Consider the following 26,707-nt stretch of genomic DNA (forward strand, 5'->3'; position numbering starts at 1 on the left):
CCGCCTTCACTATCCTATCAACCTGCGACTCCATTTTCAAGGAGCTATGAACCTGCACTCCAAGGTCTCTTTGTTCAGCAACACTCCCTAGGACCTTACCATTAAGTGTATAAGTCCTGCTAAGATTTGCTTTCCCAAAATGCAGCACCTCGCATTTATCTGAATTAAACTCCATCTGCCACTTCTCAGTCCATTGGTCCATCTGGTCCAGATCCTGTTGTAATCTGAGGTAACCCTCTTCGCTGTCCACTGCACCTCCAATTTTGGTGTTATCTGCAAACTTACTAACCCTACCTCTTATGCTCGCATCCAAATCATTTCTGTAAATGACAAAAAGCAGAAATTCAGGAAAGGAAGAGATCATTAGACCATAAATCAAATCCCATCACTCTGAATCTGTTTTAAAGAATTTATTATTCCCCTTTTGACTACATAATAGATGGTTGGTAGCATTGTAGCTTCACTTTGCAAGATATGCTCATAAAATACAAGTCAGAAGAACTTTTCGCAGAAATGACCCAACTATATTTACACAACTTAATTCTGACATTATACTGTTGCATCTTTCAAAAGATAGTGACCATTTCTCTTTCAGACAATTCACGTTCGAAAGCCAATTTTCAGACATAGTTGCATCTTGAAACCTAAAGGCGTCTTCTATCACCAACAGGCTTTGGAAGGGAACAAAAAATTACATCACTTTACATAATCTAGCTTATTTTCATAGCATTTGATTTTCAGTAGGTGGTCTTTTATCATTTTGTCCCAACATAAAATCATAAACTTATGACCGTTCTTAACTTCTGGAAATGTGGCCATTCAGCAAATTTTATTTGAGAGAAAGGCAGACAAAGGTCCTCCCTGGTGTAATATTAAGTCTTATTAATGTTCTGTTTCATTCTAGTCAATATTAATATCTTGACTGCAAGAAGATGTCACATAACTAAACTGCAACTATTTATGGCAAACGAAAGACCATCTACGAGAATTTAACTTGGACACTTTGCTTGATAAATAAGCATTTGTTTCCTATTTGCAAATCCCGTCAATGTTTAAGTGTGTGCTTCAATTGTTTTTAACACAGGGAGAACCTTGTTGGAGAAGCTTTTTGGACAGCAGGAGAAAGTGCAGCTTGATGGTGAGCATGAAGCAGAGAAACTTTGCTCTCGTATTCTGGCCATGGGTTTGCTCCTTCCATTCGGGGACTGCTTCAGGGAACAATTTTGTGGAGATATGCCACCACCCGCCACCAAGTTTGATGTAAGTTTCTTTTACGTTCTTGTTAGGTGTGTACTGAATCTGGGAATCATAGATTTCCAGGTAATATTAATTGTTTTCTCATTTGTGTGAAAAATTTAGTTACAGTGTATGGTAGGGCACACGGTACTGGTGGGGGTTGAAGATTTTTGAAATAGATCAACTTATTTTGCTGAGTTATACGCACACCTCCATGGTCTTCACCTACTGATATTGGAATTGTACCTTTCTGAGGAAGAGGAAGCCTCATTGCACCACAAAACTCTTCAAGAGTAGATGACCAGTGCCTCTGGTGACAAAAGGCACAACAGAATGACTTCGCTGGTGATAATCACTGCACAGATTTTATCAAAGTACAAGAGCTTGGAATTATGATGTGGTTATGATTTGCAAACCCAGTGCTTGCTACAGTATGTTTATGTGTGCAATGATATCAGTTAATATAGTTACTGGCTTGATGAATTGTGAGAAAGTGAGGACTGCAGATGCTGGATCAGAGTCCAATGTGTGGTGCTGGAAAAGCACAGCAGATCATGCAGTATCCAAGGAGCATAAGAATTGAAGTTTCGGGCATACGCCCGTCATCAAGAATGAGGCTTGTGGGCCAGGGGAACTGAGAGATAAATGTGAGGGGTGGGATTTGAGGGAAAGTAGCTGAGAATGTGATAGGTCGGAGAGGAGGGTGGAGCAGATTGATAGGAAAGGTGATGGACAGGTCATGAGGGCGGTGTCGAGGTGGATGCTTGGGACTGGGGTAATGTGGGGGGAGGGGAAATGAGGCAACTGGTGAAATCCACATTGATTCCATGTGGTTACAGGGTCCCAAGGCAGAACATGAATCATTCTTCCTCCAGGTGTCAGGTGGTAACACTTTGGTGGTGGAGAAGGCCCAGGACCTGCATGTCCTTGACGGAGTGGGAGAGGGAATTGAAGTGTTCAGCCACGGGACAGTGGGGTTGGTGGGTGCAGGTGTCTCAGAGATGTTCTCTGAAACCATCCACAAGAAGGCGTCCCGAGTCCCCAATGTAAAGGAGACCACATCGGGTGCAACGAATACAGTAGATGATATTAGTGGAGGTACAGATAAACTTCTGTCAGATATGGAAGGATCCTTTGGGGTCTTGGACGTAGGTGAGGGTGAGTGCAAGTTTTGCACTTCCTGCGGTGGCAAGGCAAGGTGTTGGGAGTGTGGAGTGGGCTGGGGTGGGGGGGAAACGGGGGCGGGGGGAGCGTGGACCTGACGAGGGAGTCACGGAAGGAATGGTCTCTCTGGAACGCTGGTAAGGGTGTGGAGGGAAATATATCTCTGGTGGTGGGATCTATCTGTAGATGGCGAAAGTGGCGGATCATACATCCGCATATGATGTATGCGGAGGTGGTGGCGTGGAAGGGGAGGACCGGGAGGTTTCTGTCCTTGTTGCATTGGGAGGGGTGGGGTTCGAGGGCGGTGTTGCAGGATGTGGAGGAGATATGCTGGAGGGCATCAACTGCGTCGGAAGGGAAATTGCGATCTTGGAAGTAGGCCGCCATCTGGGATTTCCTAAGGTGGAATTGGTCATCCTGTGATGTCCAACAAAGAGGCAGGCATAGCTGGGTCCCATGCGTTTGCACATGGCTGCAGGAAGTGGGAGTATTCAAAGAAGTTATTAAGGGGGAGGACCAGTTCAGCCAGGCAGATGAGAGTGTCAGTGGAAGGGTACAGGTTGGGACGGCATGAGAGGAAGAAACTGAGGGCTTGGATGGATGTGTGCAGGGACTGGATATCCATGGTGAAGATGAGGTGTTAGGGGCCAGGGATATGAAAATCGTGGAAGTGGTGAAGGGAGTGGGTGGTGTCCCGAATGTAGGTGGGGAGTTCCTGGACTAAGGTGGACAGTATGATGTTGAAATATGCAGAGATGAATTCAATGGGATAGGAGCACACTGAGACAATGGGTTGACTGAGGAAGTCAGGTTTGTGAATTTTTGGTAGGATCGGGTGGTGTGGGGTTCACAGATAATGAACCTCATGGGACTCAGCTCTACCTGCCTCTTTGTCAGGTACGTGGAACAGTGGAACAGTCCATCTTCTGCAGTTGCACTGGCAACACCCCCCTCTCATTTATCTCTCAACCCCCCTGCCCACAAGCCTCATTCCAAATGAGGGGCTTATGCCTGAAATGTCGATTCTTCTGTTCCTCGGACGCTGCCTTTGAGTTGTGTTTTGTGGAAGTGGGCTTTCACTGAAATGTTAATACTAGAACAAAAGTTTATTATGGCAACAAAAACAGAAGTTGCTGGAAAAGTTCATGTCTGGCAGTATTTGTGAAGGGAAATCAATTATGTTTCAGATTCAATGATCCTTCCTCAAACTTCCATTCTGAGGAATGGTTGCTGGACCTGAGCTTTTCCAGCAACTTCTGTTGTCATTTGTGATTTACAGCATCTTTCGGTTTTTAGTTTATTATGCAAAATAAATTAAGATAAAATAGAACAAATCAAACAATTTGCATTTACAGCAGCTCAAAGATTTTAAAACATGTAAAATCTCCTCCCACTTAATCTTAACAATACTCCTTTACAGTACTAATTAACCAGAGAGAATTCTCTCCTCAATCACGTTTTATAGAACTTAAAACTGTGAATTGAATTTCAGTTAACAATCTGAACCTGTCTGGATGCAATTGAACTTAGACTTTTTTTAGCTTCAAAATAAGTCTCCAAGTGGTCTTGTGATTGTTCTACACCGTGATCTCCGGAATCTCAAGTTACGGGTCGTTTATTAAGCCAATGTTGGGAAGAGTCTACCTCAGAAAAAATTCTGAGATAGCACTCTGACTCACCCAGAATTCATCACATTTATACATTATCATGTAGACAATGAATCTCACAAATTCTGACAGTCTGTTTTAAACAAACATCTTGTTTTTCACGCACTGCAGAAGTGGCAAGGTACCTGTGTTAACCACCGTCTCGTCATTCCTGTCTTCCCAGGCGCCATCCTATTTCTTCTCCAAAGCCTGTGCTTTGTTCCCATCCTTGAGTAAACCCTATTGCTTTGTCTGTCTTGGAGTGGTATGGGATGATCCTTGTGTCCCGTTTCCAAGTAAGGCTCCGGGTTAAGGCTGGTTCAGTCATGTTGCATTTACACAGAAGCTGTTTGTATCAGCATCTGACTTGGTTAATGCAGTTTAACTAATTTTTGTTTAACTAACTAACACTTAGTCTGACTACTTCCTTGACTTAAAGATTAAAAATAAATCATAAATGATTTAGTTAACTGCATAAGCAACATACATATAAGTTTCTGCTCCTTCTAATCCCAGCTGAAACTTCATGTGGGTTTACAGGTTAACTCTTGTACACAAATTTCTCCCTTATGGTGTTAATCATCCACTTCTGGTATGGAACTGTAAAACAAATCTTTCCAATAAGGTAACTTATTTTTCAACAGTTGTAGACTATCTGTCTTCAGGAGAAACTGTCTCAGACATCTCAGTTAAAACTAAGACTTCTGCAAAATTAAAAACCAAAGGTTTCTTCAGCTATTTCTATTTTAACCTTAAAACAAAATCTGAATTATTCTAACAGAAGCCTAATGTATAATTGCTAATTGTTTGTAAAAACCCACCCAAAATCCATTATTCCATTCCAGGAAGCCCCCCTCATCCTGTTTTTAAAATTAAACCAGCAAGTCTACAGAAATATTTACAAGTTGTTCATTAAGCTCTGTCATAGACACCAGACCAAGCCCACATGCCAGTAATTTAAAAATCCAAACACGAAAATAATGTCAAAATATAGATAAATCTCACAATGTGTGTACATGCATAAAATAGAGATTGTGATGTAAAAGGGTTATCAACTCTCCAGGATTGTCCTGGTGTCACCATCAATTAAATACTAAACTCCTAAATATTGCGAGTGATCCAAAATGGAATTTATTGGAATATTAAAAAGTGTTCATGTATTGTTCCTATTTGCTTTGAATACTACATGGCATGGGAGATGTTGTAAAGGTTGTTTGATTGGTTAGGGAATTCAGATGTGTAAGGTCTTGTGGAGAAACCTTGGTGGAGTGTATTCAACCAGAACCCAAACTCCAGATGGCAGTGATATAGTTATTTCATTCTTCTACAATTGGTAAACTGGCTGGTGTGTTGAATAGTGGCAGATTAAAGGAAGCAAGAGTTTTTTTTTTATATGTGTGAATTGTGCTTACTGGCTTTGTCATATCCCGCCTCGACAGTCATAAGCAAGGGTGGACAATGAGAGCAGTTCTCAGTTGATTAAATTAATATCCACTTGAAGTTGGAAATAAACTGCTCAAAAATGCAATACCTAATAAGATAATTGGATGACAATAGCAGGTTTTAGTGGAAAATTGCTTCCGAGTGAAGGTTTTGTGGAGGTATTGGTGTTCCTTAACATCTGCTATCCTTGTTTGAGGTGGTAAAGCTTGCTGGTTTGGAAGATGCTGTCAGAGGAAGTATTTGAGTTATTGTCATGTACCTTGTGAATCATGACTGTAGCAGCAGTATGTAGATGTTCAATATGTTAAATCCTCTGGACTTGAGGTAGACATACAATTAACCAAGTGTCAATGTTTAATTGTAGCAAGATCAAAAGAGGTAAAGCATTAATTGTGCAGTCAGTGTTCTGGTATTGAAACTTAAATCATTACATCACCGTAGACACAATAAGATTTTGAAGTCTCCAGCACTCACCACCCACTTCACATTCAATAATAAAACCTACAAACAGGTCAACGGAACACCTATGGGATCACCAATATCAGGGCACAGAGTGGAAGCAGTAATGCAGAGACTTGAACAAGCTGCCCTCCCATCTATCCAACCCAAACTTTGGGTCTGTGACATAGATGACACCTTTTGTCATCACAAAACGGAACAAAGTGGAGGAAACGTACATCACCATCAACAATATCCTGACAGGCATAAAATTCACAAATGAGGAGGAGAACGACAACAGACTTCTGCTCCTAAACGTGACAGTTGAACGTACAGTTGAGAGCTTCAAACCAGCATCTACAGAAAAACAACAAACATAAACCAAATACTTCAGAATTATTTATGCCAACACACTCAAAAGGAGCTGCATCAAGACGTTATTTCAACGAGCTACATCACACTGCAGCACCCAAGAACTACAAACAGCAGAAGAAAAATATCTATACAAAGTTTTAAAGAGAAATGGTTACCCAATAAACAAAATCCACTGATTCCTCCAATACCAACCAAAACAAACAGACAATACAACCATAAACTATAGCTACATTACCTTACATTAAAGACATATTCAGATCCCTTGGCATCATGGTAGCCCACAAACCTACCAACACACTTAAATAGTGACTAATGAACTGAAAGGATCCATTAGATACTACCAGCAAAACTAACGCCATTTACAAGCTAGCAAGCAAGAACTGTTTTAAAAAAAAACATCGGACAAACCAGCAGGAATCATGCCACCAGGATACATGAACACCAACTAGCCACCAAAAGACACACCCCACTCTCACTAGTTTCTATACATATAGACAAAGAAGGACACCATTTTGACGGGAATACCACACACATTCTAGGACGGCAAAACAAAGACATGCGCGAGAATTCTTAGAGGCATGGCATTCTAACCAGAACTCCATCAATAAACACATTGATTTAGACCCTATCTCGCTTCCCTTGAAAAAAAAATAGAACCGGAAATGACACCGCCCACCTTAAGAAACCTTAAGAGAGGTGTGACAAACCACCAGCACTTCACCAGAGACTCACTGATGATATAACCTAGTTTATTGATGAAAACAAACCTTCAAGCTCAGCAACCTAACTTAATTAGTTACAGGACAACAATCTGAGTTGTGCTTACTTTCACTGCTGCTAACCTAAACAGCTAATGACAAGCACTATGCAGAACGACCATGCCAATGTAACTTAAATTGTTTAAAACAACAAACAAGCCCTGGGAAGTCAGGTTTATGTTTCTACAAAATTAAGTTGTCAGTTTGCAAGTGAAGGTATTTAAAGAAGGAAAAAGCAGTATGTGTAATTCCACCAACCTGAAAGGCAAGTCAGAAGACTGGACCAGATATAAAGAATGAGAAGGAATGACTGAAATATTTAAGGGAGGAAAAAGCAAATTGGAGAAAGCTCTCTGATGTAATTACAGTCAGTAATGTAGGTACTTTAAAAAGGAAAAAAATGAAGTAAGCATCACTCAACAGAATGAGGATTTCAAGGAAAATCAGGAAATGGTAGATAATTTGAGTAGATTTTGTTTGTATTGGGTGTTGAGGTCACAAATAACATAACAGAAATATTGTTAGAGTCAAAGTTGAAGCTTTCAACTTGGCCTTGTTCATCAGCACTTAAATACAAGAAATCCAGTTTTAAAAGTGAACATCAATTGATACAACATAAGAGAGGATACGAAATGTTTAGACCATGGTGATACAGTTGGATTCATTCAACTGTGTCAATCTCAGCTGGCTGGTTAACTACATAACAAGCAGGCAAATGACATGTGATATTGTAATTGGGAATACAGCAGTGATTATTGTCCCCATAACCCTTTCACAATGGAAAAAGCTGCATACACTGCGCCAACTCCTCTTTAGGCTGCATAAAGCAAAGTCTTCTGTGCATATATGTAGCTTGATTGCAAACCTGACTGATTGTTCTGGTACAAGTCTTAATACTCTCTGGATTTTTTTTAAAACCAGCTGGAATGTATATAGAATACCATTGACATATCTGAATTAACCCATCGTAGAAAGAGAACTTGATGATTTCAGTTGTATATTTGAGCACATGACAGTTTATGAAGGTGTACAGAATTTCTTTGTAGCTGTAGATTCACATTGGAAATGCATCACGCCATTGAAGTTAACGGTGATGGTAGTGTGTCCATCAGGTGAAGCAAGAGCTGTTTCCAGAGAAAATGCCAAGGTGACATCATCAGTTGAGGCAAACTGATCTCTGCTACGAGGTTGCTAAGTTTGAGTTTTATGAAGAAAGCAGTCTGAATTATGGCTCACGGTGTAAGGATATAGGGAAAGCTATTTGGGATAGATGATGAGAAATTCCTTCACTAGAGATTGGTGAGTCTGTGGAGTTTTGGGGAGGGGGCCAAGAGGGGTGGGTGTGTTGGGGTGGTTGAGGCCTACGCATGGAATGTTTTTAAGAAGTAGCAATGTTTAGTTCTTGAGGCTAAAGGGATCAAAAGGTATGGGGAGAAAGGTGTCTAGCTTACTGCTGAAATCCAACAAAGATCCTTAATCTGCACCGTCCAAATATATCACCCCCTCCATCCAAAAAGGACAAGAACAAGCAGATATTTGGGAGACCCATCACCATCAAATTTCCGTCTGAGTCACTTGCCATCTTGGCTTGGAAATAGATAGTCATTCTTTCAGTGTCGTTGGGCTAAAGTGATGGAATACCCTCCTTCAGGGCACTGTGGTCTACATAAAGCACATGGACTGCACCAGTTCAAGAAGGCAGCTCACCACCACCTTCTCTAGAACAACTAGGGATGGGTAATAAATGTTGGCCCAGCTAGCAATCTTAGATCCCATGAGCATTTCTCAGTGTGCATGTGAGATGAGGAGGCATTTTAAATTTTAATTGAAGAAAACTTTATGACAGAAAGATCAGAGATTATGCTTTGATTGAAGTGTCAGGTTTTTGAGTAAAACTAACCAAAGCTTATGTTTTAACCATTTGAAAAGTTCTTGCCAAAGAATGAAAACTGGAACCGATGAAAAGGCCAAAGCTTGCAGTTATGTTGCTGGTGACAATAGTGTTACTTGTTTCTAGACCATTATTAAAGTGAGATTCACAGACTTATCAAATTGAAAAGGAACTTGATGCAAGTTATGTAACAAGTACTCTAGATTAGAGAAGAAAAAAAAATCACCGTGTGCCATGTTAATACTTGAAACATTATGTTAAGTTAGTCTGAACGGAACCGCATTTAGTGTTGAAAATTAATAGTGAACTATAATTCAGAAATGAATCAATTCAGTAATTCAGAAGTTGACCTTCCTGTATTCAGATTGGGTAATATAGAAATACTTAAGTTCTGTTGTGCTATTTTCCCAAAAAACAATGTGACATAGCCTATTACAGACTTGAGTTGATGTATGTAAATAAGCTAGGAAAGCAGTGTTGGTGTGTGATATTAATAAAGGGGTGCATTCTCTACATAACTACATCATTGCACACAACCTAGAAAGTTTATCTCCAGTAAGAGAAGAAATCAAGTTTGTGATGGTCAATTACATTGAATTGAATCATGGTACTGTAGCTAGGATGTTGCGATTCATCAGTTCCAGTAATATCACAAAGGCTATCGATTTATCACTGTAACAAATTGGTGGGTTGTACTGGAAGGATTAGACATGCATGATAACTTACAAAAATTGATATGTGAAAAGGATATTGGCAAGTTCCGTTGACTGATACAGGCAAAGAAATATTAGTTTTTGCAATGCCAACATGGTGGTTGAAATAAACACGGTTGAAGGGTTATGCAACTATATTGCACAGCACCATGGCGTGGTTGTGTTCAGCCAAACCTGGGAACACGGGCGGCACAGTGGTTAGCACTGCTGCCTCACAGCGCCAGAGACCCGCGTTCAATTCCCGCCTCAGGCGACTGACTGTGTGGAGTTTGCACCTTCTCCCCCTGTCTACGTGGGTTTCCTCCGGGTGCTCCGGTTTCCTCCCACAGTCCAAAAGATGTGCAGGTCAGGTGAATTGGCCATGCTAAATTGCCCGTGCTAAATTGCCCGTAGTGTTAGGTAAGGGGTACATGTAGGGGTATGGGTGGGTTGCGCTTCGGTGGGGCGGTGTGGACTTGTTGGGCCGAAGGGCCTGTTTCCAAACTGTAAGTAATCTAATCTAATCTAATCTAATCTAATCTAATCTAATCATTTACAACACTCACTGGCTTATCAGCTACAAAGAGCCAAGTTGGCAAATTCACTGTCTGCCAAATTTGTATCAAAGTGCAAGTGACCTATTTGTGTCATATCATGGGATATGGTTAAATTACTCATAGAGAAGCAAGAAAAGGGTTATCTTAGATTTTCTCAGAGGCAAAATGTGAAATTTTGCAAGTATGTTAGGGCAGCAAGGTGGCTTCATGGTTAGCACAGCTACCCATAGTGCCTAGGGATGTGCAGGCTAGGTGGATTAGCCATGGGAAATGCAGGGTTACAGGGATAGGGTAGCGGTGTGGGTGGGATGCACTTTAAAGGGTCAAGTTAGACTCAATGGGGCTGTATGCCTTGGTTCCATACTGTAGGGATTCTGTGATTCTACTCTATAAACGGGAAGAGTGGATTTTATCAGATGTTTGTGCGGGACATAAGGAAATGCAAGAATTTTGAATGGATAAGTACTTCAGACTACAGCATGGGTTTAAATCACCATTTTCTGAGAAACCATTTCAACTGGCTGTAGGCATCAGTATATCAACATTCGTTTGTGCTGTGTTGTCATAGGAAGAGGAGTTGGGGACCAAATGCCTAATCAGTTATTTATCCAACAAAGTAAATGTGTGTCAACAGAGATACTCAAGAGGAGAAAGTCAGAGTCTGATCTTGGCTGTACAAATATTTGTGATTCACGTACTAACAGTTCTTCAGAAGGCTGTCTGTATATATGGATCACAATGCTGGTGTTTTTCAGAATGATTGAGTTAAAAAAACTCGTTGTTTTGTTACAGTTTTTGATAATATAATTCATATTCTAGCAGAAACTTTAAGAACAAATACCATTAATATGAATACTATGATCAAAATTTAGCTGTGTATGATTATTATAAAAAGTCTTATGTTTAATGAGGTTTATTACTGTTAATGCCGAATAGAAACAGTGTTAAAGTTGATAGAAAATGGCACTGAAGGATACCTTTACACTTTAGGACTGGGAGGAATGAAGATGTTTTATTTAAGTTTACTTGTGGGTTGAGTGGTGCTGCCTGCGCCAGTGTTTATTGCCTGTCCCTACTTGCCCTTGAAGGTGGTTGTAGTGAGCTGCTGCCTTGAACCATTGCAATCCATGTGCTTTATATCTGGTCACACAAAGCCATTAGTAAGGCAAGTCCAGAAATGTGACCCAGTGACATTCCAAATGGTGAATGGCTTCTTCAATAAGGGCCAGCACATTCAACAGACTGAATGGGTGCCTCCTATGCAGTAAACCACTGAGTGATTCTATGATAAGGAGATATTAAAGTAAATGGTCAAAAATTGATCTGGTCATTTACAGTATTGTGCACCGTTTTGGGCTCCATATTTCAGGAAGCATGTACTTGTCCTGGAGCGTGTTCAGAGGTGGTTCACAGGAATGGTCCCAGGAATGAACATATGAGGAATGTTCAAGGACTTTGGGTCTACATCAATGGGGGATCCAATAGAAACTAACAGAATACTGAATGGCCTGGACAGAGTGGATGTTTGCAAGATGTTTCCATTGGTCGGAGAGACTAGGACCCGAAGGCACAGCCTTGGAGTAAAGGGAAGGCCTATTAATGCCCTTTAAATGCCCTTTTTATTTCTTCCTGTACATTTTCTGGCCTACGATGTAACTGCTGTTATGTGATCTGTGACCTGGCTTCCACCTACACTGATGCTCCATGTTACCTTTTTACCCAAGGTTGTCTTTCACCACCATCTAATGATGATCATAACCAGCAGAGTTATCTCTCCACTGTTTCTCAGCTTGTCTTGTTGAATTGTCATACTATTCAATATTAGTCCCTGTATTATTTTCACCATGGACATCCAGTCCCTGTACACCTCCATCCCCCATCACGAAGGACTCAAAGCCCTCCACTTCTTCCTTTCCCGCCATACCGACCAGTACCCTTCCACTATATATCAAAAGTGGAATAGAGAACTGTATAGGGCAAGCACGGTGACATAAGAGAAAAGTTTAGATTGGTCTATAAGTTGCGCAGTAATGTTTGCTTTGAAATCTGCAAGTTATTAAAAATTTTAAATCTAATGTGTGCATTAGGTTCTCTTGTAAGAAAACTTTGGAGCCGAATCTCCCCAGGAGATAGGTAACCTTCAGTGCCATTTCCTATCAGCGTTATCACTGTTTCTATTCAGCATTAACAGTAATAAAACTCATTAAACACAAGACTTTTTTTAATAATAATCACATAACTACGTTTTGATCATCATATTCATATTATTTGTTTGTCCTTAAAGCTTCTGCTAGAATATTATTGATTATAATTATTATATAGTTAAACTGTAACAAAACAATGAGTTTTCTTGACTCAATCATTCTGAAAAACACCAGCATTGTGATCCATATAAACAGACAACCCTCTGAAGAACTCTTAGTATGTGAATCACAAATATTTGTAAGCCAGGACCAGACTCTGACATTCTCCTCTTGAGTATTTCTGTTGATGCACATTTAATTCGGATAAATAACTGATTGTATTTGGTCCCCATCTCCTCTTCCTATGACAACACAGCACAAGCAAACATTGATATTACTGATGCCTACAGCAGTTGAAATGGTTTCTCATAAAATGGTGATTAAACCCAGGCGGTAGTCAGCATGGTGCTCTGAAATATTTATCCATTCAAAATTCTTGCATTTCTTTAAGTCCACCAGGGAAGCAAAGAGAGCACTGAAATTCAGCACAAACATCTGAGAAAATCTTGTGAATAGCAAACTTAATGGGGTAGTTTATCTGGATCTGAATCACTGCAAAGTGATGTTGGGGAATTTTTATTCAAACTGTTTTTAAAATTTATTTTTGAAACAAGTAGATAACATGGTTTGTTTTATATTTGTCTCTTGAGCATTTAAAGTCTGTTCGAGAAACACTGCAGTGATTACTTTGGTGAATGACCACTGTTGTTAACTAAAAGGTAGATGTTTTAAAAATCAGGCCAGATTTCATTCTGCAATCTGACTTGTCCAGTGGTGCACCAGTTGAGATCATCATTGTAACACATCTTAGCTACCTGTATGAGTTACCTGTTGTGACATTTGCAAAACTGTGTACTGACACTCAGAAATCCCATTGAAATAATGAACAAATGCACCTTTCACTTGCAGCAAGATCTTAAATTTCTCAGGTGCTAGTCTTTGTTTCCCTTCTTTTGCTGATTTTTTAAATTAAACACGCCCTAGTAGCTTAGAAAGTGTTGATTTGTGTTAGTCAGATTTGATTCCATTACTATGTGAAGGAATTCTTTTAAAAATATGACCCCCTCAGTGTTTGGATTATTAGCTGGTATAATACTTTGCAGATGGTGGACAGCATCTTATTGCGTCTCTTGATCAACCGATTCGAATAAAATTTGGATTGCGGTGAATAATTGTAAAATCTAGCAGGTCAGTAGTGTGAAATTGTCAAGTAACCAATTTTTCATGGCTTCAAGTTTTATGTTTCATTTGACGAGGGAAATATGGCCAAGATTTTTAATTCCAAACCAAGTAAAAGTGGCAGTAGAAATAGGGAATGGTGTCCAGAAAGGATTTGATTATTAACATAAATGTATTTGTATTTTCAGGGAGAGGTGAAATACTGAATGAAGTGAATCAAATCCCCGATCTGGAATTTTGCAGTTTTGAGCACGTATTTAAAGTTTGCAGCAATGTTTGTTCCCTGTTGCATGGTATAAGGACCAGAGAATTAATTAACTGCGCATGGATAAGGCATCTAAGCCCAGTTTTATGATGTATGAACCATGGCTAGTGTACCAAATGAGAATCTAGATCAAAGCAATTCTAACTTTTTAACCTTGGGCTGCTTTTCTACTTTGTACTTTATTTTTAAAGGAACATAAAATGTAACAGTTTGACATTCTGCCAAACCGTGGTTGACTGCCAGCAAGTATTGTAAATGCCAGAAACCCTGCTGGTAATGTGCTGATCCTGAGTACATAATCCCAATACAAAGTTCAGGTTTTAACAATGTTGTCCTTTCAGACTTGAGCTCTCCTTTTACTGAAGTAAATTCATTATTGCAACAGCATAACTGGCCTTGCTTTTTAAATGATAGCAGCTTTCCCATGTAGCCACATGGGTCTGTTTATAGCTCATCAGGACAACTTAGGGATTTTCCTGCCGTCGACTTGCTGTTCCTTTGTCTTCGCTTGGTCACTGCCCTGCTTGTCTCAGTACATGCCTTTGTTCTGTGGCAGTACAGGCTCCAAATGGATTAAAGGGAGCTGTGGGAGTTTAGAGAGCAGTCTTTATGGTTAATTTTTTTTCGCACCGCATCTGCAAAAATCAATTGACGCTGAGCAAGAGCATTAACGTGAGTCAGTTTTTGCTGATTTTTATAAAAATTGCACTTCTGAATAAACATACAATCTTAAAACAATACAGACCATTTAATCTTGCTGCATAATTAGTGCTTTCAAAAGAAGCTAACCCTCTTAAATTTTGCACTTGCTGTGCATAAATATGAATTTAGTGCAAGAACGTTGTCATGTTTCTGTGTAGATATGAGTTGGTCTCCACATGTCCAATGTATAGTATTTTTATGCATCATTGATGTGCAGAAACTAAAGACTTACCTTAGTCTTAATGTTCCAGAGCCACATGGTGGGCCAGTGACCTCTCAGCACCAGAGGCCTGGGTTTGATTCCAACCTCAGGTGACTGTCTCTTTGCATGGAGTTTACACATTCTCCCATTGTCTGCATCAGTTTCTTCCGGGTGCACCAGATTCCTCCCATGGTCCAAACTCCCATCTGTACTTTTGATGGATTGGTCATGCTAAATTGCTCATAGTGTCTAGGGATGTGCAGGCATGGGAAATGCAGGGTTACAGAAAGAGGGTGGGGGTATGTGGGTCTAGGTCGGATACTCTTTGGAGGGTTCATGTGGACTTGATGGGCCAAATGGCCTGCTTCCAGACTAGGGATTCTATGATTCTATGTCCTTGAGCTTTGCAAATGTACTTTGTTAGCATTTATTTTGATTCAAGTACCAGTGCTACTTTTTAAATGCTGACTTGTGTGACAAACATGGCAGCCATTTTAATAAAACATTTCCCAATGTGCAGTGGTACATTTAATGTCCTTGAATTTGGTGTGGCAAAAAGATGGGGTATAAATTACACTGAATGTCTTTTACTCCTGACACCAAAGGACTGTTACTGAAAATGTTTCTTTGCTTCAGTGCTTGATTTTGAGTCCAAACTGCTTGCTTTAAGGGTCAAAACCTTTGTTGATCTAGTACTTGTCTTTAAAGTACAACACTGGAATGCCCCCTTCAATGTTAAACTCCAGTCCTTATTTGATCCGGCACTAATTTTCTCTCCTCACCTCAGAGACTGAAGCTTGAATATTAGTTGTACTTTGAGCAACGTTTTTCTTTCTGTGACTGTGAAAATATAGCATCTGTTGATTTTTTTTTTGAGAATACAAAGCTGTAATATCGTTACATTATGAAATGAGGGAGCAGGACATGTGGCAGCGGAACTTTCTCTCTCTTCTCTACTTATTGCTTTGCTTTGTCTTCTGTTCATTCATGTGATGTGTGTTTTTGGAGGGAAACCTGAAAGCAGCAATCCCTCTTATTTTCTCCAGCTGTATAGGCCATGGAGTGTGACAACAGAATGTCTGGGGAATTGGAAATTAATGCTGTCATTGGTGTGGTCGAATTTTTTTTTTTTTTTTTTGGAGCACAGCCGTGTCGCTAACTGGGAATGTTGCTTGCAGGGCTGGTTTTTGCCCCTAAGTCTGCTGTTTTTTTTTTTGTCATTCTAGGTGGTGGGGTGACTGTTTATGGATATGGTGGCAATCATGTAGCAGCAGTGTGTGTCATCTGCAAAAATGTACCACAGAAATTGACCAATGTTCCTTAGCACCTGCCCAACCCACAACCTCAACTACACAAATGGTATTAGGCAGTACATGGTCATTAGCAGGAGGTTTTCCTTGCTGATGTTTGCTCTGATGCCATGAAGCTCCTTTTGGATCCAGATTGAAAGCAGAGGCCTCCCAGGGCACTGGGTACCACTGTTGCCAGTCTGTTGGATCTGACCTGCTACTGGGACAGGACATCACCACCATCGATGGTGTATCTGGGAGACCTTCTGTCTGCAATGTCAGGCTAATGCTTGAGACAGCTCTCCAATCTTGACACTATTCCTCAGATATTAATAAAGAGGTATTTGTAGAGTCAACCGGGCTGAGTTTGCTATTGTTTCCAATCGGTCTGGTTTACCTTGTATATTTTAGTAGTGTTTTTGACCTTTTTAGCGTCGCATGTAGGCCAGACCAGTTAGAGATGGCGGATTTCATTCCACAAAGAAAGTTTGCGAACCAGATGGTTTTTATGATCAAAAGAGAAGATGTTGGAAAATGTCAGCAGGTCTGGCAGCATCTGTAAGGAGAGAAAAGAGCTGACGTTTCGAGTCTAACTGATCCTTTGTCAAAGCTAAAAAAAGGGAGAAATAGTATAAATACCTCCCTATTTCTCCACTTTTTTTTTAGCTGCTGAGATTTTCTGGCATTTTCTCTTTTGGTTTCAGATTCCAGCATCCACAGTAATTTGCTTTTACCCAGGGTTTTTATGATCAATGGTTTCACCATTAGGCTTCATTTCAGTTTTTCAAATTCAAATTCCACCATTTGTTGTGATGGGATCTCAACCCAGCTCTCCAGAACCCACAACTTTAGATTACAAGTCCACTGACAATACCATCACCTCCCTACTAGACCATTGTCCTTCATACTACATCATTGCCCCCTACTCCGAGAGATGAACTGATGCAGTAACTCATTAGTCTCCTTTTCAACAGGGCAAGAAAGTTCCTATTCGAGAACATTGTTTATTCAGCATTCACATCCCAGTTCATGAAATGCTTATTCAAATAAATATCTACGACAGGGAATTATGCACGCTTGCATGTGCTTTATTTCTCCCCCCACCCCACACCCCCGTACCAGTTTTTTTTAAACTGTGTAATAACTGGGAATGGTGGAAATAAGTTACTCAACAACTCGTCACCTATTGTACTCTATGCTACTTTCTCCCCACCCCCACCCTCCTCTAGCTTATCTCCCCAGCTTCAAGCTCTCTGCCTTTTGCCCGAAACGTCGATTTTACTGCTCCTCGGATGCTGCCTGAACTGCTGTGCTCTTCCAGCACCACTAATCCAGAATGTGTAGAGTTATTCCTACTACTGAATAATATCTCACTGTGGAAGCTTGGATGTTTGCTATTACTGATCTTATAGCATTTTAATAGTCTTTAATCTTGATATTTCAGGCTAACGTATGTGTCTTCATTATTATTTCATGCCCTAACATTTATAGAAATTGTTGGCAGAGCCGGGCTTTTAACCTCCTGGTTTGATGTCTGTTAGAATGTTTCAGTGTGGTTGACACCTTGAGCTTGATTACCATTGTTGTTGGATGTCTGCTGTTCCCTTCAACATCACCAGATTGAGATAAACGTTGCGAAATGTGAAATCCCATCACTGGTTGCTTTTGAGAAGCTGTCTTTGCTGCTCACTGCAAAACCCAGTCCCATGAATATTCTCCAACATGAGTCAGCAAATTGTTCTTTCAATACTCCCACCTCTTACAATGAATTTTTCATTTCTCTTTCTTGATGTAGATTGCAATTTCCCCTTTCGGCACGTTTTTCTTTTCCTGCAGTATATCCCAATGTTTGTAATGTAATTTTTAACACACCAATATTAATCTGGTCGACCAGGATTTGTTGTTTATGCGATTTTACTGAATATTCAGCTGGTCGGATTAGAGCGTGAAAAGTAAAAGTAAGAATGTTGCTGTTCTAACCACATCGCTGAGCCAGGCACTGAATCCTGCTCAAGTTTATGCAAATTTGTCTTTTTTTCTCTAACTGGTCTGATGCTGACTTTGTCCAGTAGGCATTCAGCTCGCAATAACCCTGTCTAGTGCCCTTGAATGTGCATGTTGCAAACAAATACACTGTATAACAGTGGGTAGTTTTATAGTGAATGACTATGCTGGTTTTTAATACTCAGATAATTTTGAACTGAGTGTAGGAGAGGATTAGCGTGTCGCTGTAACCTGGCTGTTTAATGATTTAGTGCAGTCTTGTTTGTCGTCTGATACCAGATCAGTTACATTGGAAGTTGATCTCTCAGGTCTGTATGCGTTGCCATCTCTGAGCCCTGCAGATGCTGTGGACATTGCACAGGGAGCCTTGTGATGCAGTAAGATGTGAGGGAAATCATCATCAGGTAATAGAATGTAAAGAAAAACAAAGATTTCAGTGAGGACCCTGCTAAACCTTCAAAGGATTATCCTGCTACAGTTGAACTATGGAAATACAACACAGCAGAATATTTGATCATGGATAATAAAAGTTGAAGGATGTGCGGTGGAACTCAGCAAGCCCGGAAAAAATTACGTATGTCTGTTTGTGATAAGGGAGCAGTAGATGTGGGGGATAAAATGCAAGGCCAAACTGAACAATCCTCCTGTAAAGCGATGAGCAACAGCCTGAGTTTGGCTAATATCCTGAGCACTGCATTGGAAACAGCAGAAAAAACTACAGTAAGTTCCTGCTTAGCTGAGAAAACGGACAAAGCCTCTTCAAGACCTCCTGGTTTTCTGTCGGAGCAAAGGCAAGCAGCTGAAGTAACTGCGTTGCAACACTTGGTCTCTACAGAGTGGTTAAAAGCGTGGGACCAGGAATCGAGCAACAACAATGAAGGTGGTGATGTTTATGAGGGGATAAATGGGGTGGTGGTTTGCAGTAGTGGAAATGGAAATGCTTTAATGATGAGAGAGAAGAGTGTGAAGAGAGTGCAAATGGGCCAGCCACCACCCAGTCTGAACTGCAGAGGCTGTGCCGGGAGTATTTTTGGCTCTGCATCAATCGATTATTGTGATCAGATTGCAACTGAAACCGGTGTGGAAAATGCTGATGTGGTACCCAGAAGGAATAGATTTCTTGATGACTGTAATAATAACTGGTCCTGTGAGACCTCCACTTCTGCTGCCTCAGAAGGAAAAGTTCCAGAGGTTTTCACAAACTTGCTGATAGTGAGGAAGGACACTAAAGTAGGTGAGCGAGAAACTCTTTGTAAAATGAAACAAGCAGATCCTGACCTAGCTTTACTGAGGTTGAAGAGGACTGTGCGACGAAAATGTAACGAAGCCTTAATTGCCCACCATGATCTGCAGACCAAGGGAAGACCAGAGCCGGGTAGCAGTTTTGGGCAGGTAAAGCAGTGTAGTGGTATAACTCTTAGTACTGTACAGGAAATATCCCAAAAGACAGCTCTCACTTCTACTTTTGAAATGGTGTGTAGCATAAAGCATGATCTATTTGGATTGTGGGAAACATGCGTTTTCTTGTGTTCTTTTTGATACAATCCTTTCTCAGACTCTGGCTCTCCAATGTACAGTTTTGAAGCTGTTTTGTAAGAAGCACTGTTTATTTGTTTTCTAATCCACTTGAAAGACTATAGCTGTTCTGCCTCATCAGTGAAAGTTAATGCTGACTTTTTTTTTTCCCCTTGTTTGGTTCTTGAATAAAGCAAGACAAGCTGTACACGTGGGCAGCAGTCAGCCAACCGACCCAGTCACGAGACCACGTGGAAGGTCGCGTCCCTGGGAAAATTCAGGCTGTGTGGCCACCTGCCAAACCCTGGACAGAGGGAAACCTGAAGTCTGCAGAATCTGGTGAGCAAATGTGATGGGTAAAGAGCCAAACGTTTGAAAGGTTTATTTCAATAAAGCTGAAGTCTGTTGGTTGTTGTATCTTTGGTTTCTTTGCACTTTGTTTTGTTAATTCGTGGGATGAGGGCGTCGCTAGCTAGACCACAGGTCAGTTAAGAGTAAAACCACATTGCTGCGGGCCTGGAATCACATGTAGGCCAGGTCATGTAAGTATGGCCTGGCCTAACTGACAGTAGTCAACCAGATGGGGTTTTTCTGACAATTGACAATTGATTCATGGTCATCATTCGACTTTTTTTTTAAATTCCAGAAATTTTATTGAATTCAAATTCCACCGAATGCCACGGTGGGATTTGAGTCCTGGTAACCAGAACATGGTCTGGATTAACAGGCCAGTAATAATACCAATAGGCTATTGCCATCCCCCTTCATGGGGCCTCCTAGCCCACCTGGTGCATGTGACCCCCCCCCCCCCCAAAAAAAAAGTCTGATCTGCACTGATTTGAGAAGCAGGTAAGTGGAGACTTGTTCTGGCACAGAGCCAGTTGAAACCAAGGCTCAGTCTCTTCTGCAGCTGGTGGCCAGTGCAGACCCTAATATTCTTTTATGCTAAATGTCCATGTATGTGGGTGGCAACTTGATGCACTAAAGCAGTCACCAATCTAAGTGTCAAATTATTTAGATGCAGCACAACCTTGCCCTTCTCATGGAGTTCAGTCTGATAGTATTCATCGAGCGAGAGAGCCTAATTGTGAACATATTGTCAGGGTGCAATGGTTTCTGAGCAACAATGCATCAGTCTCTCAGTTCACCAACTACACGAAAAGCAGAAAGAAGAATAATCTCTATTAAGCTCCAGCATGGAGTCTAAAAGTGTGATTAGTTCTAGAATCCGAAGACATTGCATTTTCTACTCTGAGTAATCTCAGTAACATGAACGATATTAGCTGTATCAGCAGGTTCCCATCTGCAAGTTGTTTTTGAGGGGGAACATATTTTTTCTTTTTGTTTTAAACAACCCCTTTCCCTTCAAAAGAAGAAGTGAGCTTCGGTGAAATTATCCCACTTTTTAACCCCCCCACACGCGCGCACACAGAAAAGCGGGATAAGCCAACAACTTAAAATAGAAATGCAAACTATTGAAAATGCTGGAAATATTCTGGGTCAGGCAGCATTGGTGAGGTGAAAAGTTAAAGTTAATGTTTCAGGTTCTGTGTTTTTTTTTCTTTCATCAGACCTCCATGCAAGGTCAAACACCTGGAAAATTAGCCTGTTTTTATTGCCACTGCTGCCTAACCTGCTGACTGTTTTTGGCATCCACAGAACTTTTGCTTTTATTTAAGTGCAAGCTTGATTTTTGGTTAAATTTAAAATATATTTTAAGATATTTAAGGAGGGCCTAGCGGAAGAGCTGCCTGGATCTTAGGATGCTGCAGGCAATTGACACGCAAAGGCGTTTTCTTTCTCCATCTTTTCTGATCCTCCATTGGTGTCTCTGGCAGCATTTGTATTAATTGCGCTTGAACTGAAGGACAGTAGAGGCCACTGAGTGGGCAGCCATTGCTGTGGGTCTGGAGTCACACTGGTAAGGATGGCAGATTGCCTTCCCTAATGGGCAGTCAAAAGCTAGATGAGGTTTTTTTTACTACAAATGGGAATGGGTGTAGTGGTTACTCTTACTGATCCCATAATTACTATCCCTTTATTCCAGAATTTATGAATTAAATTCACATTCCACTTGACTGCTGTGGTGAGATTTGAATCTATGTCCCCAGTGCCTTGGTATGGGCTTGTGGATTCACAGTTAAATGACCTCACCATTATACTACTACATTGCCCATTCATGTTACTGTGGAGTCTGTTGCAGTTGCTAACTCCACAAGTGCAACATGTGGCCTCACATTGTATGTAAAAGAACAACTTCTGCCATGACCCAAGTCTAAAAATGTAATCTTGTAATTCTGGTTCCACACCCTTTAACCATGAGAAAATTTGTTTCTACCTACCTAAGCAATTGTTTCTATATTTCTAAATGGCTCATTCAAATCAGTGGTCTTGTCTGTTGCAACATAAATGCCCTTTGTTCACTTAAGCTGCTTTAACGGACTATATTGTTTTCAATACAGTTTATTTTAGAACAGCGAAGAGCATTTAAGGCAAAACTAACACAGCTTTTTTTTTTGTTCACTTTATGCAATCATGCCTTTTTAGAGGAAATAAAAGGTAGGTATCCAAAACAGGTTCATAAATTGTTTTTGATTCACAGTCTGGCAGTTCATCTCTTGATCAAGGTGTGGGAGGAAATGTTTGAGGGGAAGAATTATTCTTTGACATTTTTATTGATGTAAAAGTCAAAACTGCAATGATGCTGATGGTGAATGAGTCAGATTATGAGTAAGCAGTGACCCAGTGGGAGTCTCGTGCAAATAATAGCAGAGTGGTGTTGGGCCTGTTATTTGTCCAGATGCATGGTTCCCCACACATTGTGGTGACTGTATGGGCAAAACAGCAAGCTTCAGAATGTAAATGAATTTCCCATGGGATGGTAGAACCTTGAATGGGGTACTTCTGGAGTATTAGAGCCACCTTCAGCTCTTAGAGAAAAGCTACCATTTCAAATATTACAGATTATTAGCGATACTGTTTTCACTACTTTAGTTGGAAACACGATTCCTCTGCATTTCTCCTGGCATCCCTTCAATTTCTTACTGTTCAACTTGTCAGGACAGTGAATCCTTAAAATAACAGATGGAAATTGAAACGTTCACTCTTCAGCTCTTCCCTGTTTTTCCACATTTTTTAATATTGGCACGGTGGCACAGTGGTTAGCACTGCTGCCTCACAGCGCCAGAGACCCGGGTTCAACTCCCGCCTCAGGTAACTGTCTGTGTGGAGTTTGCACATTCTCCCCGTGTCTGCGTGGGTTTCCTCTGGGTGCTCCGGTTTCCTCCCACAGTCCAAAAATGTGCAGGTTAGGTGAATTGGCCATGCTAAATTGCCCGTAGTGTTAGGTGAAGGGGTAAATGTAGGAGTATGGGTCTGGGTGGTATACGCTTCGGCGGGTCGGTGTGGACTTGTTGGGCCGAAGGGCCTGTTTCCACACTGTAAGTAATCTAATCTAATCTATTCTTAACCAACATTTCCTTCAATATTTAGCAGTGTGGCCAATTCCTTCATTCTTGCTGGGCAGCTCCGATAGGTTTTAATGTGTTCCTACTTACGTGCTGTGCTCAGCAAGAGACCGTGCTGGCTGGTGTCTTCCAAGCTATACCTTTGGCTGAATGCTCATACAGTTTTACTGAGCACATTGTTGCTAACTTTTTCTTAGGTGAAAATATTCTTGGTTTTTCCATTCAAACCCTTCATACCCTTCATTCATGATGTTCCCTCATAATCGCCTTCTGTAATCTGTCTGTTCATGCTTCTTAATGTTGAGAGCTTAAAATAGGACACCAAAGATTTGAGTACCTGAATCTGTAGTTGCTCTGCACTTCCTTTATAAGTGTGCATTCTCTCCATATTCTCTGTGCTGCTTTATGCCTCTGCATTAACATTCAGAGAACCCAATGAACTAATCTGTTTTCCCTCATTGTTGCATGCAGGTCACTTTGCATTAAACCATGATTCTGATTTCATCTGCACATTTTGCAATATTTCCTACATGGCTATACAGAACCTGAACTCGACGTATAAAAACATGTATTAGGCCGAAAACCCCTTGAGCCTATTCTGCTGTTCATCAAGATCAGATTAGATTCCCTACATTGCGGAAACAGGATCTTCAGTCCAATAAGTCCACACCAATTCTCTGAAAAATAAACCACTCAGACTCATTCCCCTACTCTAGGTTTTACCCCTGACTAATGCACTAAACACTATGGGCAATTTAACATGGCCAATTCACCTGACCAGCGCACCTTTGGATTGTAGGAGAAACCAGAGCACCCGGAGGAAACCCACACAGGCACCGGGAGAATGTGCAAACTCCACACAGTCACCTGAGGCAGGAATCAAACCCGGGTCTCTGGCGCTGTGAGGCAGCAGTGCTAACCACTGTGCCACCGTGACGCCCCCTGATTATGGCTGAATAACTACCGCAGCTCTGTTTTCTCGTCCTCTCTCTAATTATCAAGCGTTTTGAGTTCCTTGGTACCCAAAGTTCTGTCCATCTGTCTTTCGCATACCCATTTACTATTTGCAGTCCTCTAGGACAGAAAATATCAACAGTTCATAACCCTTGCACTTAATGTTTTGATTTACTCCATGAAAAGATGCATCATCTTGGAACCAATGCTGTTCAGACCCATCAGATTATATTGCATCAATAAGCTTGTTTCTTATTGTTTCAAACTCAAATGAGCATAATCCCAACTTGCTCAGACTTCCTTCCATAGGACTATCACCTTCATCCCAGTAATAAGTCCAGTGAGCCTTCTCTAAACTACTTGCAATGCAAGTATATTCCTCGTTTAAATAAGGAGAATAAAACACTAGATGTGCTCTCACCAAATGCCTTGTAAATTTTGGAGCACCTCTTTTTAAAAAAAATTTAACTTTTAGCTTTTGTTTTTTTTTTAAAAAAAATTAAATGTCTCAGTGACATCAGAACTTCCACTAGTTTCACATTTGAGCTGGATAATTTCTGCCATCTGTCATCATTTGTATGAAGGCCAATTGCACTTCTGGTGTGAGTCAGCAGTTTGTTTACTTCAATCTATAATGGTCAAGATGCACTTTCTCTGTAGTGGATATCTGAACAAGACCAAACACTATCCTTCTCCCTCTTGAACAAGTTTTGAATTTCATGTAGTTTGCCATTTCAGCTATCCTTCTCGTTCTCATTTCAACCCTTGCATAGCTCCAAACAATGATTTTTTTAAAATATAAATCGTGACCTTGAAATTTATGCATTTTCAGACTTTTTTTCTGCCAATTGTCGCTACTTGAGATTCATTCTCAATTGCACATTCCATTGCACTCCTTCATGTTTTTCATTACATTTGCTTCGCTCTTTGTCTTTCTAAAATCCTTTTCAAGACCGAATGAACAGTCCTTTGTATATCCCACAATGTATCTTAATCTCTTTGTAATGTGTAGCAAATGATGTTCCAGAATGCAGTGATCGTGACCTATTGCAAAACTGTGACCTCTGGAAGGTCTAAAGCCTTCAATGTGTTGAGGTGTAGCAGATGAATGATGTGAACAGCCAGGAGTTTATAGATTCATAAATGATACCTGTACATTTACACAAAGTGGTGTGTGTGTCTCCATTTCATTATGCATGGTTTATTGTCAAAGTAACTTGGCAGCAAAGCTTTTGGTTTTAAACCAGAGGAGGTTTGTTGATTACAAAACCCAGCAGTAAGTTAACTTGAGTGATAGTAATAAAATCACCAACTAATTTTAAATGCAAATGATAAGAGATGATTAGCTCCCCTTTGACCACCTTGTGATCAGTTTAAGCAAGAAGTTAACTTCCATTATAGCACATAACTATTACTTGTGAATTAAACTTACTTAAGCCAGTTTTAAAGTGAAAGAGCACCACTTCTAAGGTTCCTTGAATGATGAGAATGGAATTTTATTTATTAACCTAAGAAAATGTGACCCTAAACATGTACACAAGTAATGACCTTAAAAAGGAGAGGCAGGAGGATGGGCGTCTATACCAACAGGAAGTTTCACTTTAAAGTTGTAAGGGCTTTGTTGAGTTGGGAAGAATGAAAACTGAGCAAAACTAGGCATAGCTGCTGAATTCTTTCCTCCGGCTTGACAAAGTTTGTAGATAATCTTGAGCTTATGCTAAAGGATTGTTGGTTTAAACTTGCTTTTCGCTCATCACTGACTGTGTTTGGCTTGATGAGAGAAAGTGAGCGCCTTCTTAGTCCTTACTTATAAAACAATTGTTCCTTGTATCTGACCTCCGACATAGACCTGTTTTTATTTTCCTGAGTCTGTGTTATTGTTCTAAACTAAATAGTCCACAGTTAAACTTGCTGGAAGTTAGAAATGGAGATGATTAGATTCCCTACAGTGTAGAAACAGGCCCTTCGGCCCAACCAGTCCACACTGACCCACCGAACAGTAACCCACCCAGACCCATTTTGCTCTGACTAATGCACCTAACACTGTGGGCAATTTAGCATGGCCAATTCACCTGACCTGCACATCTTTGGACTGTGGGAGGAAACTGGACCACCCAGAGGAAACCCACGCAGACACTGGGAGAATGTGCAAATTCCACACAGACCGTCACCCAAGGCTGGAATCAAACCTGGTACCCTGGTGCTGAGGCAACAGTGCTAACCGCTGAGCCACCATGCTGAGATAAAAGGTGTGAATGAACTTATAAATAGCGGTTTGAGTTTGCCCTTCTGCAACACTGTTAATTTAGGCTCAGACTGATCCTTATTGACATATGGTTTCATATAGAGTCATTGAGATGTACAGCATGGAAACAGACCCTTCGGTCCAACCCATCCATGCCGACCAGATATCCCAACCCAGTCTAGTCCCACCTGCCCGAGGACCTTACCATTAAGTGTATAAGTCCTGCTAAGATTTGCTTTCCCAAAATGCAGGACCTCGCATTTATCTGAATTAAACTCCATCTGCCACTTCTCAGCCCATTGGCCCATCTGGTCCAGATCCTATTGTAATCTGAGGTAACCTTCTTCGCTGCACTTCTGGAGTGTTGCTGAACAAAGAGACCTTGGAGTGCAGGTTCATAGCTCCTTGAAAGTGGAGTCGCAGGTAGATAGGATAGTGAAGG

The 26,707-nt window shown here is 40.8% G+C and overlaps 1 protein-coding gene across 1 annotated transcript in view; it reads left to right on the plus strand.

The window, feature by feature from the left end:
- Positions 1–26,707, plus strand: part of fmn2b (formin 2b) — a 463,563-nt gene that overhangs the window by 48,937 nt on the left and 387,919 nt on the right. Inside the window, exons 2-5 of the mRNA XM_043696758.1 lie at positions 1,085–1,260; positions 18,679–19,476; positions 19,794–19,938; positions 22,147–22,158. Coding sequence (XP_043552693.1) covers positions 1,085–1,260; positions 18,679–19,476; positions 19,794–19,938; positions 22,147–22,158 — 1,131 coding nt within the window. The remainder of the gene's footprint in view (positions 1–1,084; positions 1,261–18,678; positions 19,477–19,793; positions 19,939–22,146; positions 22,159–26,707) is intronic.

The sequence above is a fragment of the Chiloscyllium plagiosum genome, chromosome 9 (assembly GCF_004010195.1).
Source record: "Chiloscyllium plagiosum isolate BGI_BamShark_2017 chromosome 9, ASM401019v2, whole genome shotgun sequence".
NCBI classification, from domain to species: Eukaryota; Metazoa; Chordata; class Chondrichthyes; order Orectolobiformes; family Hemiscylliidae; genus Chiloscyllium; species Chiloscyllium plagiosum.